Genomic DNA, 17,801 nt, shown 5'->3' on the forward strand with positions numbered 1-17,801 from the left:
AAAGTGAAGGATGGCCTCAGAGATTTAGCTGGCATTGCCGACCAAAAGGTCTGAAAAATTGATAGGTTGGAATTTACATATCTGTTGTGGAATTGTATTCCCCGTGGCCAGCTTGAGCTCACAGTTCATCAATAAAATATGACAGTCTGAGGAACAAATATTGAAATGACGCCTGTCGAAATGAAGTTTGGGAATGTGCATATAGTAGCGATGAGTTTAACTTTGTAACTTGGAGGTTAGTGAAGTCATTGCTTTTGTTTAGTGTAAGGAAATAAAGGGGAGACCATTTGCATACATCTAACATCTAGGTGTGAGAAAGTGATTTATTTTGCTGTTGTTGTTGTTTTTGTTTATATAGTTTGGAATTTGCATTTAACGTGGAGGGACAAAGAGACTCAAAGACTGAATGCAGAATTTTTGAGTGGGCACTGCCCTCTGGTGGTCAGACAAAGAACTGAGGAGATGTTGTAGCGCGCATAGATTTCACCAGCAGCTCATTAAACAGAGTAAAATGTGTAGCATGTGTACATACTATACTTGTATACATGTGGGTGTACTCTACATGACTTAATCTGTATAGCAGTGTGTCTCCAGGGAAGAGGAGGTAGCGGAAGAAATGTGCGCTTCTTTCAGAATGACGTAGAAGAGCTCCATCTTTATAAATTCACACAAAAACACAACAAGAATAAATCTGAAAAAGGACAAAGATACAATAAAAGGAGCTCAGTCCATTTCCAGCCACTTGGATGCTGTTTGCTCAAGGTCACGAGGTTAGGCAGGTGGGCATGGCTGCAGCTGGTGCCTACAGGGCCCCAAGGATTCTAATCAATTCTTACATTTCAGGGGAAAATGATGAGAAACCGGCCGCTCAAAGGAAGATAGATGAGAGAGAGTTGCAGCAAACACACAGATCAATAATATTCATACCCTCAAGGAGAAAATACGTTAAGTAAAAGCTTTTTACTCAATGGATCTGAGCAGGGATGCTCAGAAAACCTTTATGCACCAGAGAGAGATCAAGAGCGAGAATAAGCTGGTATGAGCAAAAAAGCAAACAAAAAATAAATAAATAAGAAAATGTCCACATTCAAGGTTCTATGCGCTTAGGGGGATGAGTAAAAAAAATGCTCGAAATATGCTTAGCAAATCAGTGCATTCATGTAATCAGCAAATGAACAGGTGGACTATATTTTGTAAAAGTGGTGCTTGAGCAGCCAAGGGGAATAAGTGCTGCCTCTGCTGCAGTATGACAAACAGGGATGGTGCAATGTTTTTAAAACAAAACGCTCACGTAATCGATGATTCTCAGTCGAGAGGGGTCAAGGGACACTTCTGGGGTTTTTTGTTTGTTTTTTTGCTTTCTCACAAATTTAAACACCCCAGAAGATTCCTAATCTTTTAATTAAAAAATGAATTTTGAGACATGCATATACAACAGCTGTGACAGATTCCCACAGCAGAGAGAAAACACACAGCATGCGGCATTATAAAGTGATTTAGGCGCTTCAAAAGCCAAACACTACAAACTTTCCAGAGTTTACAAAAGCATAAGCAAGGGTAATGAGATGAAAGAAGTGAGAGGTGAGACAGTGAAGGGGGTAGAGGAAGAGGGAGGTAAGGTGAGGTGAAGAAAATGTTTTTAAAAAAAAGATGGAGATGGATAGCAGAAAAAGCTAATGAGAGACAGGCTGGGAGCATGTGATGGGCAAGGATCGGGGGTGAGGGTTCGCCAGAGCTGAGGAGGTTTAGTTATGCGTGAGCCATATATACACAGGTCTTTACTCGATTCTTAAATCATCCAGCATGACAGAGACACAAAGGCTTGTCTTGACGCTGAGCTGCCAGTCGTCTTTTGAGCTCTTAATCACCTAGATCTGCTCCTCGCAGATCTCTTAACGTTAGAGGAGACGTCTGGCAGCAACGAATGAGCCCCACACTGCGACTCCCACGCAACTGCGCACCTCTAAAGCCCTGCCAATGCCATGATCCACCTGCAATCACCCTGCAGCAAATACCAGGCGCTCCCCTGTGCAGGCAGCCACATCGTGTGTGTGTGTGTGTGTGTGTGTGTGTGTGTGTGTGTGTGTGTGTGTGTGTGTGTGTGTGTGTGTGTGTGTGTGGGAGAGATAGAGGGGATGGTGGGACGAAGAAAGGGGTAAGAGTGTGTGTCTGCTATCTTTTTGTATGTGTGGGCACGTGCTTCGTGAACTCTGTCTGATACAGAGGTACTGATGGGAGAGGTGGAGTTGAAATATGACAGCTTTCACTTGCTGTGAAGCCTGCCCTCAGAGTAAGCCCTGCAAGAAAGAGAGATCACTCTCACTTTCTCTCAGTCCACACACACATACACACACAGAGACACTCATACACAGGCTTAGATGGAACTTTGTTAAGATGTGATTAGACTGACTGTCAGTTGTGAGAGGTCCTATCAGGGTTCACTGCCTGCCAAGTGCACACAAACGACGGTCTTAGCCGGCCTGCCTGACACTTAGCTAGCGGAGAAATGTCTAAGCTGAAAATAACAGCCGACCCTGACTTACAACTGGACCGACAACAACTGGTGCTTTGCCAACTGGAAAACAGGAAACAGGAAAGAAATACCTGCATCACTCAGCCTGGGTAGCTCAAGTATTAAGAGAGACAGGCCTATTTTGGAGTTGACAGACCAAGGCAGGCATTTACTTTCGTGCAGTGTGCTCATTGTGTACCAGGTTCCAAAAAAGGTACACTTCTTTTTCTTTGGACAAGGTTTCTCATAGCGGCGGGTTGTTTCAGGAGACATGAAAACAGATGTGATGAATTTTAAACAAGGCCACAGCCATGCTAGTGGCTCACTGAGGCTCTAGCAAGGCACAGATGTGCTCCCAAAATGCTAGCATCAGCATCCTTATAAGCATTAGGCAACAATACTAAAATGCTAAACATTAAACTCAAAGTACAGCTTAATGTCAAAATCATGTGGTATTAAAATTTTTGCCTAATAATGGATTTTTAAGGTTTGTCTGTTTTCCCTTTAATGTAGTCATTCCGATGGCTGTAATAGATATCCCCATCAGGTTGGCTGTTGCTGTTTTGTGCTTCTTAACTTCCCTGATAGAGCTGGAGTATACAAAGTTGCCATGACCCTTAGAGTCAAACTGCCACATTAATGGAAGCATATCAGGTTTAAGTTAACCAGATTTAATATTTCTGAGATCATTAAATTCATTAACAGATGTTACTGCTACTGCCAAATTTTAGTCAATCTGTCATCAGAGTTTACTATAAATAAAAACGTATTTTTATGGTGTAAAATTTGCACACTTGTCCTCCCTGGCTAAAATGCCAACATCTGGTTCCATTGCATTGATTGACAGGATGTAGCAGGTGAGCATTGTCAATTCCTGATATTATCGTTGTCAACAACCCCCTATAGGATGGGATTAATCAAACTTATTAATACTGACTTCTGGTATCTATAGATAGATATTAGAACATTTTTAGGAATATTGTCATATAATTCTCTGCAAACACTTTTTATCCAGCATACACTAAACTTGTTTAAGCTCTGAGTGCATCAGAAAAACTTGTCTGATTAAAGTGATGAATTATCTGTTTATATTTTGGGGAAGTTTTTAAGTTTTGATGTTGCAAGCACATTACCCAACAAACCCAAATTCAAGTGAGGATGCCAAATAAAGAGCTACTCCTCCATTTCTGCATTTTTATTTGAGTCGCAATCTCTTTATTTCTCCACGGCAGTAATGCCAAGGGTTGATGTGGCTCCCCATGCTAAGATAATCAAAATATGTCATTATGAACCAATATGGGCAGAGGAAATTGAGTCCCATCTGGAACTGAAAGCAGGATGGAGATATAGAAATTCTCACATCAGCTCAGCGGTAAAATTGCTGCCCCACTGCGATGTAGACATCACAGGCTGGCTTGTAGGGACATACATATGTATTGTACAAACACTCACCCTTTAAGACACAGGCACACACTTGTAAATGCATGAATCCAAGCAGCAAATGCAGGCATGCAGCTGGGAAACCATGTAACAAGGGTATGCATGCCCAAATTCCAAAAGCATGCTCTCACCCACACACTTCACAGTCAGCCTGATGCTCAGTGAACAAGTTAATTGTGTGTATGTTAGCCATCATATTTGTGTGTATGTGCATGTGCCCCAGCTTGTGGTGTCTGGCTCACAGCATGCCAGTAAACAGCATGCAGCCAAGACGATGTGAGGACTCCAGGCTTCATGATTCATGGAGACGGTTTGATTAAAGAGCAATCGCAGACCCCGCAGAGCGAGAAAGGGTGGCATAATCACTGTAAGAAAAACATTGTTTAGTAGCATAAATCTCAGCATGCTTCTAGTTATGAAAGTTTTGAGAGGGGCAAAAAGTTATCAAATGTCTGAAGTTGCCAAGAGGCCAATAATAGTGAAAGCAGATTCCCACTGAGTGGCCAGACAAATAATGGGCATTAAGTGTCCAACTGGGCAATAATCACAGTGCTCATGGGGATAGAATGCAAGACAACACTAATGCCAAACGTTAAAGTTGCTTCATCAATTTTCTCACAACTAAAAATGATTAAATTAGCATATTTAGTGTGGAAACAGTTTTCTTTTGTGATGACATCAAAGGGTTGCTTTAATGTTTTTGTTTGCAGTCATGGTTCTGATAAGCTGAACATGGCCTACTCTGTACTTAAATTGACAGCCACCATTACCAACTAGCTAATAGTCAGGCACTTTAAGAGCCTTTTTTTGCCAAAGGTAAAGACACATTGATTTACTTTCACTTTGCATGCATATTTGTTCCATTAACTTCAAGTTGCCTAAATATAAATTAAGACAGGTTTTAAAATGACAATATTATATGCTGCTTTTTACTGCTCTACTGGTCTCCTGTGTTTACCAGTTAGTTGCTAACCTTGCTCATTCTTTTATGTGGTCTTATGCAAAGTGAGAATAACAGGGTTTTTTTAGACTGATCAGAGAAGAGAAAGTGAATTGTAAAGATGTGGGGGAAATATAAAAAAAAAAACAAGAAGTTAAAATGCATCACATTTTTTCATTGGTTTGGCACTACAGGCAACAGTTTTATGTACGAAGAAAATTTTAGCCTGACTACAATTTCGTTTTTATACTGTATATTTATATACATCTATAAATACAGTATTACCTGAAGTCTCAAATTATTAGTCGTTTTCTTAAGGGGGTAAGTCAAATAGCATAATAGGTGAGTTTGTAGACTATTTATATATTGATCAATCATGTTTGCAGATTCTTTTAGTTAAAGAAACAGATATTGGTTTGTTTACGTCTTGATTTCATATTGGTTCAAGGGTGTTTTTGCTTTTCTTCCTTGATCTCTTTTAAGAAATTGTATTTATCGGTTGTTATAAATGTAGATATTGAGAGACCAGCCAATAGCTAATATTGGATTGCCAATAAATCAGTCAGTCTATTTTACATTACTGTCTGCTTTTAGAGTTTGAGCCATTAAAATTCCCTTCAACCAAACTACTGCATATATGTTTTTATGTTGTTTTGTGCCCCAATCAAAACAGAAATGAACACGAGTGCATCATCTCTTATCTCAAGCTCAACCTGCCACGTCTCTATATTTTGACCAGACTTCTGTGAAGAACACACCTACACTACTCTCTCTCAATAACCAAAACCCCTTGCTATCTAGACTGCACCCACGCTTACCGAGCAATCATCCTCTTCTCTCCCTCTTCACCCTCCTCTACTCTCCCCCAGGCTTGCAGACAGCCTTACTCATTATTCACCTCATTGTGGCTGTAATCGATAGAGAGAATGCAGTGAAGAAAAGAAAAGCAGATAGATGGTGAAGTTATTTACCATAAAGATAAAGCAGAGATAAAAAAAAAAATACAACCACTTACAACGCAGTTGAATAACATATTTTAGGTACACAGATACGGATGTTTAAATAGCACTGACATGAATGTGACGTGGTGCGATTCAGGAGTAGTAAACAGGACAAGTGGACATCATGTGAAGGAGAAGTGCAGTTCACCTGATTACTAACCCCCCATATAAAACTGAATCATGTGAATGCAAGGGTGACTGGCACAAAACACAAAAATAACATGTCCCAAATCCACTGTAAATCTCACAAAATGTAAAATCATATATTAGGACCCATAATAACTTAAACAAAGACATAAGAAACCAGATGCCTTTAAATGCACAACATATAACTAATCACACTATTGTTCTTTCCTGTTGTCCTGATGGCTTTCTAGTTTCAGGGGTTTCAAGAGGAAAATACTCCACAAAATATCAAGATACATATATTTTACAACAAGTCTTCAGTTTGGATTTCACTGTCTTTCCAGTTTCAATGTGAGCATTGACCTGATGACACCACTTTGGCAGAAGAGCATCAGCAGCCACGTTGCCTTCTTGAACAAAGTCTGTGTATGTACTCTTTCACTTCTATACAAAATGCATTAGTCAAGTACTCCAGGAAGAAAACACACATTGCTGTGCACAGTCCTGTGTGTAGTGGGTATTTGCCCCTGAATGGCCTCCGTAGCAGCACTTTTGTTCGAGGCTGGCCGTTGTGGACTCAGAGGTGTCAGAGCTCTATGGCTTCTTGCTGGAGCAGGACTTGCAGCACTGCTCTCCATAGAACTTGTGGTTACAGACGCCGTGCTGAGGGACCAAGTGGCACCAGCTGAAGTGATCCACACAGTGTTCTTCTGAAGAGAAAACAAAAAGAAGCAATGCTATTATACATATTATAAGAATAAACATTAACTTGAAGATATGAGAATAAACAAAGCAAAGAAAGTAGCAAACCAGAAAACATTTGACTAAATTATTGCTAAACTTTTTTGTTTTTCAGTTCATTCAGTGACTAATTAGTTGAACACCAACACACACAGTGCTAATGTCAGCATGTTAATATGCTCCCAATGGCAATACTAACATGCTGGTTTTAAGCTGTGTATAGGCCAGTGTTTAATGATGTTAATAACTGTTACACACTTTAGTGTGATGGCCTGCTAATATAAATGGACTGATACTTATACAGAGCTTGTTATTGAAAGCCATTTACAAACACTCGTTCGTACAGCATTTAATTCTATGCCTTTAAGCACTTTTTAACTATCATGCACACAATCATACTCTGATGGATGCATCAGGGGCAATTTGGAGTTCACTATTTTGCTCAAGAACGCCTAAACTGGAGGAAATGAGGACTGCGCCACCAACCTTCCAATTAATAGTCCAAATGCTCTATTGTCTGAGTCAAACGGTGAGAAATGGTTCAGCTCCTTAACATGCAAAATACTAACAAACTGAAGTGTGCTACAAACCAGTGTGTTGGCATGCTAACTAATTGGTTTGCCATATTACTTTGATACAGTATGACGCTAACTCTTGCAAACTCTTGGGCTGCTAAATCTCAATAGTAAATCTCCATGTCTGTAATTATATGGTCATCATTTAATGATGCTGAATAAATTTGTTCTTTGCTCCCTCGAAGAAATATACCTTTCAGTGCTGGTCCAGCAGCTGTGACCCGGCTGCTAGAGCGATGTGCTGGAGCCAGGGGAGCAGCCGGGCAGAACTGCGTGTTGCATGCCCTAGAAGTGACAGGCCTCTGGTGTGGCAGGCAGCCAGCTGCGGGGCGACCTTGTCGAAGACATTGGATGGATCGAGTCTGGACTCCTCCGCCACAGGACACAGAGCACTGAGACAAAGGCAGGAGAGAAGAGGCAGTGAGCCAAAAAGAAAAGAAACAAATGAGAAGAAGAGATACAAGAGGAAGCACAGTCATACAAATAAGAGGGGAAAAAGTTTGAGACAGGAAAAGCAGCTGTAATAAAGGGATAAGGGGAGGGAGGGGAAAGAATGGAAGAAAACTCTACGCAGAGACAAAGAACAGATGAAGAAAACAAACAACCCTAACACCATGTACCTGCCCTGCAGCAGGTGTCAAGAGATATCTTCTCTGGTGGAATCATACAAGGATCACAAGCTTGAGATCAAGCAGAATAAGACCTGCACTATAAGAGGTTGCCCTTAAGACGTTTTGCATAATAGATGATGTAACACATAGTCGACACAACCGTACCCCAAAAGACTCTACATCTTTTGGCCTATCCCACATATCCACAGTTCCACTTCTGGCTAAGACCTCTGCTACATCTGTAAACTTACATCACCTACACTGTATAGTCTGCCACTTAGTTTTCTTGTGAAGGGGGGGGGGACGACACACACTTGAATGTGGTATTATGACAATTAGTAACAATTAATGATTTACGCAAAAGACTCAGACTGAAGAGAGTCTCTTAAACAAAAGCGAAAAAATGTCAATTCAGAGACAGTGAAATAGAAAATAAATCAGTTTTTAGAACTGGTGTACATATCACCTGAGTCTAGAGTGGTGTGTCCAACCCATTCATATTAGAGTGGACACAAGTTAAAGCAAGTTCAATCTGAAGCCCACTAAGCCATTTCAGTATACCTACTGCCAAGGCAGCATTCCATTTGATATCAGTGATTTGCATGGCAAGGAGTGAACATGCTGGGTACTGTTAACAATGAAAGGCTGCTGTAGTCAATCATCTGTCACTTACAATGTGTGCAACTTATAAATCTTTACTGTGACAAGTACTGTGACAGAATAGTTCAAAAAGAATGAAATCAGGTATTGAGCAGTTCTTACACTTTTTACATCAGTATCACATGCCTCATGACATAACCAATCAGAGTCCTACAATGGCAGTCCGTGTTTAGTCCGATTTAAGTGAAAACTGACCTAAGACCAACTCTGTGTGACAGTCGAGGGCTCAGGATGTGTTGCTGATGTGAGCTGACCCATAGAGGCAGTAGTGCAACATGGGTCAGTCTGAATAAACTTTAACGGTAGATAAAATAACATTTCTTGACACGATGTTTAACAAATGGATATGAAGTGTCCCTTTTTATCTTTTTAGCAGTGTAACTTTAACACATCAAAGCTGTAATCATACTGTGTCATATAAGGTAGAAAATCTTCAAACTGTGAGATTTTCAGCTTGAACACACAAGTATCCGTAAAATCTTTTGATGTAGATAGCATTTAAGCAAAGCACAAGAAAATCTACCTGTTGCCAGGGAGAGGCGTACCAGCCTAAGATCACTACGCTTGAGGTCGTTCTTCCAGGGACCACCCGAGGGAGCTCTGGGCATGGACCTCGGTTGCATCCTTGCTGAAGATCCACCAAAGGTTTGGCTATATTCCTGCACCTCCGTATAGTAAACGCCACATACCTGTGCAACGAGAGGACAGGCTATCTGCTCAAAATGACTATTCCTACAGAGCTTCTCATTTGAAAAACATTGAAATTCTGACTCAGATGATAGTAAACAGATGGCACAGTGGGGTCTCAAGTATCTGTGCAGATCTATTAAAGTATGAGGGATGTCTTAGTGTGTAGTTGAAGGCACATACCCTCCCTGTGAGTCTCTCTCCCCACAGTGAAGCTCTCTTTTCTGGATGCCTGAGCCACACGACCTGGAGCACTGAAACAGAGTGCAAGCAGGAGGGACAGCTTTAGAAAATGAACTCTGTGAGTGGTTGTAAGTGATGGGATGGTTCCTGTAGTTACAGACACCGCAAGCTCATTTACTGTTGTAGTTAAGGAGCAAAAAAAAAAAAAAAGAAAACCCTGATATGCTTTACTGTGTATTTTTCAGTCATTATATATGATGAGCAGACAGTTTGTGTCACCTGTGTGTTTTGTCAGCCCGGCTTTCTGCTACAACAGGTAAAAATATGACCATCTTTGGCACAAATGCAGAAAAAAAATCCTATTTGAACTGACTTCCACAGATTCACCTGGGTGAAACTTCTCAGTATTAGTATCGAGTGAGCCAACACATTTGATCTGTCACAAAGTAGCAACCGCTGCTAATCATTATCCATTTCAGAAGCATGGGACCCCATTAACCACCTATCATTCACATTCATGGCTCCAAGTGTATAGCAAAACAAATATTTACTAACAACTAAGTACTTTCAGTGGGGCAAATAAAAGTCACGGCACGCAAAGTTTAGTCGAGCAGAAACAATCTATAACATTTCTGACTATACATGTTATACATTTCCAAAACTGCACTTCCTAAGGCTACGGTGGGCAATTTGAACATGCCAGGCAGACACCCTGTTAATGGCTAGAAAAGGTTCAGGGCCTACAAGGTTCAGTACACTGAAGGCTTGAAGAGCGACAGGGAGGATGAAAAAGAGGTTGGAGCTAGATGAGAAGAATATGTGCACAAAAGAGGAGCTTAAAGTTTTTTGGTTTTGAAAAATGAGACTCGTTTTGCTGTCATTTGTGGTCACACTGCTTCTGTCCTTCTGCGCTCACTCACTTTCTCTCTCTTTCACTCTCAGCTTATTTGGCTGTGAGCAGGACCCAGGCAGCTCCCTCTCACACAGCCACAGAGAAGCAGAGTGAAGTGCAAGACGCTCGAGTATCTCACTAACACAGCCAAGATTTTTCACAGATGTTTGTTTTTTTCACTGCAATTATTAAGTTAACGTTGCTATTTGTAAAAAGAATGCAAAAAAGGGCTTCAGGTGTAGATAATTATTGTATTGTTTTCTCCATCTCTCAATATTCAAACATCTTCTTTCAGCTGCGCTCACCACAGCAGATCGTAAAATATTAATTAGGTCACCTACTGTAATTTGCGCATTGGTAGTATGTACTGATAATGTGTGAAATGAAATGAATTATAAACACTACGGTTAGTTTAATTCCCTGATTTTGGTTGTTGGTAGTTTCTTTGCACAAATGCATCTTCCACAGGTCACAAAAAGTTAGATGTTCAGTTTTGTAAAATATATAGAGTTACTTATTTCCCCCAACCTGCCTCCTCTACTCCCAGTTCAATTTGTTTGTGCCAGTATTATTTTCAACAAGCGCAGTGCGGGGAAATGAAGCAGAGGAGTAATGATAGTTCCAGATGAAACATGTTGCATTTCATTCTGGTCTATTGAGGCTGCTGGCTGTGAAACTGCTTTCTCTGTTCTATGATAGATTTCTCCCTGTATGATTGTTAAGTGTTTTTGAAAAATGGGCAAGCTAGAAAGAGGGCTTTGTATTCTTTATTCTGAGGGTCCAACATCAAAAAAAAGAATGTTTATTCCTGATGTTTTATATAGTTTCAGGACACTACTTTTTCATCTGTCGCACTGTACTGAGACAGACATACCAATAAGCAACAAACTGACCCACAAATAGAAATGCCTCAGTGCGGATCTGAACTCAAAATTCAGTTCACTTCCATTTTTCTTGAGTTTCATGAGTCCTTTTTTTCTTACCTCTCCCCAAGGAGTGGGGATCCACTGAAGCCTCTCATTCTTAGGGCAACGCCGCAGGACGCAGGTCTCTTGGGCTTTGGGTCTGTGGTGCTGTCTGCACATGCTGTCGGGCACCACCACAGCTTTGGCCCCTGGATCGGTGCTGCGGCAAAACACGGTCCGCTTCCTCAGGCCACGGCCGCAGGTCTTGGAGCACTGAACACGGACAAGTAGGAAGTAAAAGTCATTGTGGAGCAAAAGTCAAAACTACAGATGATCCTTGGGATATTAATGATTCACTAAGCAAAGGTTTAATGGCCATACACAGATTACTTGCACGCACATACACTGTAACTTATAGTCTTATGATTGGTTTAACCTTCAGCTTCCATCACATTTAAACATTAGGCCATATTAACAGCAGTTAAATCCTTGGCACAGACACTGTTAATGCATTCCTAATTCACCACATGGTGGATAAGCAAACAGAAGGTCACTGGTTTGATGGCAGCACATTATGGCCTGTCATTAAACACAATAAACCAATAACTCTGGGATGAATGTGACCCCAACTCATCAAAGTCCTCACTAACAGCAGACATTGGTTCTGTAAACTCCATGTGAACTGCAGCGAGATGGACAGCAGAGTCGAACTGCCCCACTGGGACTGAGGAGCACAGCCATCAGGGCAGATTATCTGAACACACCGCATTAATTTATTAGAGAACAGACACACACATCTGAGCATCTACACTCACAACTACACACATCCCAGTTGTCCTCTTGTCACTAAAAGCTCCGATTGATCTTTTCAGGGACGCTGGCCTTGTCTCTGCCTGACCGCAAACTGAACTCAGGCTGCTGTTACAAAATAGTGCAAACACACAATTTGAGTGTCCCGAAGAATGATGGCTGAATGGCAGCTGAATGTCCGGACTGCATAGGTCACATCAGCTAAACAACCTGGAACAGTTTACAAAGTATCAGATGTGCTGCCAGGCTATTAATATTGTATACAGGAATATGAGCACTGAAAGGCTCAGTCTATTATGTGATGCACTGTAGATAAAGAGGAACCAGCCAAATCCATCAACTAGCCAGATCATTAAACAATGTAATCAAGAACATGCTTTGCAAAGAAACAAAACAGTTCTGTGCAGCGAGTAACTACTCATTGCTTATAAAAGAGTTCAACGGTCATTTGACTCCACCTTATGTAGCTGTGTCGTTATTTAAGCATGTGCTATGTTACTAGATGGATACAGTTAGTTCTTAAATAGATATGTCAAACAACACAAAGGACTTAATTTTGACAGGAGGTGAAATATAGAAAAGGGTAAGAATTTGTTTTAATCTGAATTTTTTTAAAACTTTAATATTCCTGACAAGTGATCTTTCTTTACTAGTAAAGACTATTACATTGTGTAATTTATCTCGTACTGTGTTCCACAAATCCAGAACTTCCTATAAATAGGAAAATAATCTTAATGGGACCCACCTATCTAAATAAAGGCAAAAAAATCCAACAGAGGGCAGCAGAGCATTTGTTTGAGCTTGAGTGAAACAACTGACAGCTTGAAAAGGAAACTCAGTGTATGAGTGAATATGTACCTTCCTAGACACAGACAGGGTTCTGTCATGCAGAGACATACCAGTGTGCATTGACCACACACTGGTGATGCTTTACTTGCACTTAAGGAAAATAAATTAGCTATGACAGATATCCCTCATAACCTCTAACCCTTTTAGTAAAAAAATAATGACTTAACAATAGAGTAGGCAAAGACTGGGTATTGACACCTATGAGTGAAATAAACTCATTTTTTTTTGAGCAGAATTTAAAAAACAATACCTAAAGCCTTTTTCATGGTGGGAAATGCACAGAAGTAAATAAAATGTCAGATCGTCTTGGTATAATTCCCTGAAAATGTGTGTAGAAAAAAGTATTCTGCTCTTTTGCTAAGAGCTTTCTGAAGCTGTGCAGTGCTACTGTGTTCTAAATGTGATCAGTGTAATGCCATGGAGAGCACAACAGTTTAATTCTTGAGTTTAACATGTTTGCGTACGGACATTTGCTAAGTGTTAACATTGAGTTTGTTAATGGCACTAGATTGACTGTTAGGTGAAGGGTCAGCAGAGTTATTGCAGACTACCCTATGGGGAACATGAATAACAGTAACTAGTGTCACAGAAATCCATTTAGTAGTTGCCAAAATATTTTCCTTAAACCATGAATATAAACCTCATGTGGTAATAAAGGAAAAGGCAGAGGGTCCCCAAAGTCATTAGGATTTGACTTGCAGGGATCGTAAATGTCAGTACAAAACTTCATAGCGATTCATCCTAGGTCAACGTGGACTGTCAAAATTAAAAGCTACGCTGCTCTTGTGGTTTTGGAATGTTGCTACAAACCCACCTGTGACCAAGATCCAGTGCTCCATTCTGGCGGACAGGACTGGGTGTGGCAGGGCTGGACTTGGGCCGGAGAGATTACAGGGCAGAAGGAGTGCGCCACCACCTCCTCCCGTTGGTAAGTTACCTTCCTCATGCAGCGCAGTGTCCTGGTTTGTTGACCGCCACCACATGACCGACTGCAAGCACCCCAGTCTCCTGGTGCCCAACTGTGCCAAGAGAGCAGAGGAGATTTAAGAAAACATGGAAGGTTTGCCTCAGTCACTGCTCAAATACAGAAATTGAGTTTTATTTAATTGCATCTTACTTTAGTGCCATTCAGCACAGTTGTCTCACAGAGCTGCATATTTCAAGTTCAAGACCTTACAATATCATAGAAACTGACAATACCACTCTGTGCTTTTCCCAAGTGCATGAGTGGGAAAGAAAAACTTCCTTTTTACCAATAAACCTCAATTACCCACTGAAATACAAGCTGTCATCGCACCAAACATCTCTGAAAAGTTCTTATTGTTGTGCTTCGTAAAACAGCCCTTTCTACCCTGGTTAAATAAAAAAAATGAATTCATTAAGTTAGATTCTTGGCTCAGAGCTGGTTATCAGCAATAAAAGAAAAGACAGAATATATCTTCATGTCTCTGCAGTTCAATCAATCTCCATATTTATCATTGTATATGAAACTAAACATGAAAACCATTTCTATACCTGACTCTTAATGACAGCTTTTTCAAGTTCCTCAAGGCCAACCACAACATGCAACACTTTTTCTTCCCCTTTGGTTTGTTTGGCTCATTTATTTCTCTTTCACCTGTTCACTCTGCCCTCATCTTCTTACTTCTAATCTCTTCGCTCTTTGTCCTTTTGAAATCCTGCTTCACCACTGATGAAAAGCCTCCTGTTATGTCTAAAATAGTTTCTGTCTTGGCATCAGGGCTGTAGGGGGAGATTTCACCAAATGAGTGGTCTGACAACCACAGGCTTAGAAGAGGGAGATGGAGGGATGGGCAGATGGCGCTGTCCAGTTCTGAGAGAACACGCTACCACAGGGACCATTCCTCCATACCACCGACCTGCTTCAGGGGAAGAAAAATGCTTTCATTTTTGTTCAAATGCCACAGGCAAATGAAGCTGCGGGACTAAACTACAATTTGGAAATGGGATAGATGTCAACCAGTGGGACCCAAAAGGAATGGTTTGGGATTTTTTGGCTTGTGGACTGTTTTGCTTTTTCCCCTGCTGTTTTTCCTGGCTTATAAATAACAATATATCATTGGGGGAAAGTGGCTGAAGAGCCACTCCGCTTCACTGCAAACCACCACTGACCTAGCTGTAATTTGTATCTCTAAAATGTTTCATTACCTGAGGTAGGAACAGCACATTGCTGCAAAGGAGGTTCTGAAAAGCTCGACTGTATATTTTCTGGTACTTGCATGGCTGCAGACCAGGTACCACCAGTGAATGGAACTATTCTAATTCTAATATTGGAGCCGTGTGGTTTTCTTAAGATCCTAAGCATAATTATATACCACAATCCAACCTTCTTTAACAAGCTGCTTGTCTGGTTTGTATTTCCCACACATGTCCAGTCCTTTAGCAAATGCATTTACTGTGTCCTTTGTCTCTTCACAAACATTCAGTGAGCTCTAGAAGCTGTTGCAAGTTGAAAAGAGTAATAAGATAAAGGTGCTCTTTTCATGTTGAAGTTATTTTACTCTTAACTTTGCAGTATAGATCCTAAAAAGTGGTAAATATGCCTGGTACATAGATCGTTTGAACTGATTTGTTGGCACTTACAAAACTGATGTTCATGCTGAGTTAAATATCTTTAAAGGAGGATTCTCTTCCTAATTTCAAGCTAGCCCAAATGTTTGAACTGACTTATTAAAATTCTCCTTCCGTCCCCATGTTATGGGAACCTGCTGCAACATCACAGTCCAGCATCCCCGCAAAGTAGAGAGAGAACAGGTCTAAAGCAAAAGAAAGGGAGTAGATAAGAGTGAACGGGTGAAGCTGTGTGTGTATTTTATGTGAGGCTGTGAGCGTTGGGCTTGGGGTGGGGGTTGACTGGCTCTGCATGGCTAGACTGGCCTGGCCCCATGGGAATCCTTCCATCTCTGCACAATAAAACATGGATAGGCCTGTCAGCACCCGAGATACATGTCACAGAGATAAACAGGCACTTTCACATTACCCCTCCTTCCAGACACATACACACACACACTCACCCAAACACTGATGTTCACTCACATAGTACACATGCATCCACTTCATTGTCAATTTTTCTTTTCTCTGCTGGGCTCTTGAATGCGTGCCCATACATCCTGGAGGTCTTAATGCAGTCATTAAAGCTTTCATGCTGCTCACTCAACTCAACTTGCTTCCTGTGTAGCATCCATAAATTGGCCCATACTCACAACCATCTGAGAAAAACTGTCAGCTACTGTAGAAAATAGAATCCATGGGTGTCAAGCTTATTTATTTCCCTGCATGGACAGTAATTATTTATACCATTTTCTGCGCTAAGCAAAAAGAGGCGGATGGGACATGCAACAAGGCTGTTTAATAGCTTTCACCGAGATAGCAGAAATGGTATGCCCAAGATTAGGAGCAGGAAATGTCCTCTCGGGTGGTGGGAAACTTAGTAAGAAACAGAGGCTGTATGCTGGAGGTGTAACTGATAGCTGTCTGGCTTATTCAACTCCTGACACAGGAGAAAGTTCAGTCTGGACTTGTTGTAGCATGGCTAATAGTGAACAAAATAACAACATCATTAAGATCAGAGAAGCAGCTTATATTTCTACTTTTAAAGCACGGTTTGGACCAGAAATACATGATTCCAGCATTATGCATTTGGAAAAGGAACTATAAGAATGCATGCTGCCTTTCTATGTTGGCGTGTTGCTTTTCTCTGTGTGTGTGTTTGCATGTGCATGAGTGAGTACTCTCTCTGAACCTAAGACACAGTTTCTTGCCTGTTCTTTGGAGCAATGCTGTAAATCAAGCTAGCTCAATTTCCCCGAGCCAAAGCCCTACATACTGTAGAAGAGGGGCCATTTATTCAGCGCTGTTTCAACTTGTTACTCCACTGAACTATCTCCTGTTTTCCTCCTTTGCTTGCTGCATTGGTCCCAAAATGCACTGTCTCCTTTAAAAATGCATGCCATTAGGCTCAGTGTCTAGACCAAGGAGATAAAACACAGCCATGGTTTTGCTACTGAGAAATGCAGGAAGCTTTGGGCTGAGTATATATGAGAGGGTATGCACAGAAATCAGCAGTCGTTCAGAGCCAGCTTTGATGTCTTCTTCCTGCTCTTTAGCCTTGCTTTTCTTTATTTTTTCATCTCAACCCCAATGTTTCCTTTTTAGTTAAATCATTGCCTAAAATTAGTTTCTTTTTTTTTGCATTTGCATAATTTGATATTTAGCCTAAAATGTCACAATCCATATTAAAAATCTAAAGAGTTTGCATTCTAAGATGTTGGTTGCTTTTAACTACATTTCCACAATGAAGCCCTCTCTTTTTGTTATTTCACTACAAACACTGACAGAAATATGGACATGACCTCTGTGACTTCAGCGGTAGATTCAGCTCAGATGAAGCATGAGCTCGGAAAGTTTCTTTCTAGTGATCAAAAACAATGTAGCATTTTTTTCTCATATTTTGCATTTTTAGGTCTCAGGATCATTAACGGGTTAAAAGGCCATGTTAAAATTGTTTAAACTAAATGGTCTAAATGAAAGAATGAAAATCATCAGGGCATACGTGTAGACAAGAGATCAGTTACCAACACTTGACACTCACATGGAGACACAGCTGGAGAAAACACTTCAAGGCAACAAAGACTTATCCAAAAGAGCACAAGATGCAGTGGGCTTTCATGTGTTTTCTCAAAAAAAAAAAAAAAGTGGGCCAAGAAAAGACGAGGATAGTGACAAGAAGAACACAGGCTGAGCGGAGTGCTGGCTAGCCACAGCAAATAGACCACAGGCAACCTCTAGACAGCTCAACCACAGTATTTGTGTGTGTGTGTGTGTGTGTGTGTGTGTGTGTGTGTGTGT

At 40.9% G+C, this 17,801-nt stretch overlaps 1 protein-coding gene across 3 annotated transcripts in view; it reads right to left on the minus strand.

Moving 5' to 3' along the window:
• Positions 1-362: 362 nt before the first annotated feature.
• Positions 363-17,801, minus strand: part of adamts18 (ADAM metallopeptidase with thrombospondin type 1 motif, 18) — a 57,476-nt gene continuing 40,037 nt past the window's right edge. The window contains exons 17-22 of one of the 3 annotated variants that reach the window (XM_042215933.1): positions 13,747-13,951; positions 11,352-11,546; positions 9,477-9,547; positions 9,130-9,295; positions 7,529-7,727; positions 363-6,729 (exon numbers count right to left, since the gene is read on the minus strand). In XM_042215933.1, coding sequence (XP_042071867.1) covers positions 6,614-6,729; positions 7,529-7,727; positions 9,130-9,295; positions 9,477-9,547; positions 11,352-11,546; positions 13,747-13,951 — 952 coding nt within the window. In that variant the 3' untranslated portion in view covers positions 363-6,613. The remainder of the gene's footprint in view (positions 6,730-7,528; positions 7,728-9,129; positions 9,296-9,476; positions 9,548-11,351; positions 11,547-13,746; positions 13,952-17,801) is intronic. The other 2 variants (XM_005949509.3, XM_005949508.3) reach the window with 2 other exon arrangements.

This window comes from Haplochromis burtoni, unplaced genomic scaffold, assembly GCF_018398535.1.
Source record: "Haplochromis burtoni strain Fernald_Lab_line unplaced genomic scaffold, NCSU_Asbu1 Contig_2, whole genome shotgun sequence".
NCBI lineage: Eukaryota > Metazoa > Chordata > Actinopteri > Cichliformes > Cichlidae > Haplochromis > Haplochromis burtoni.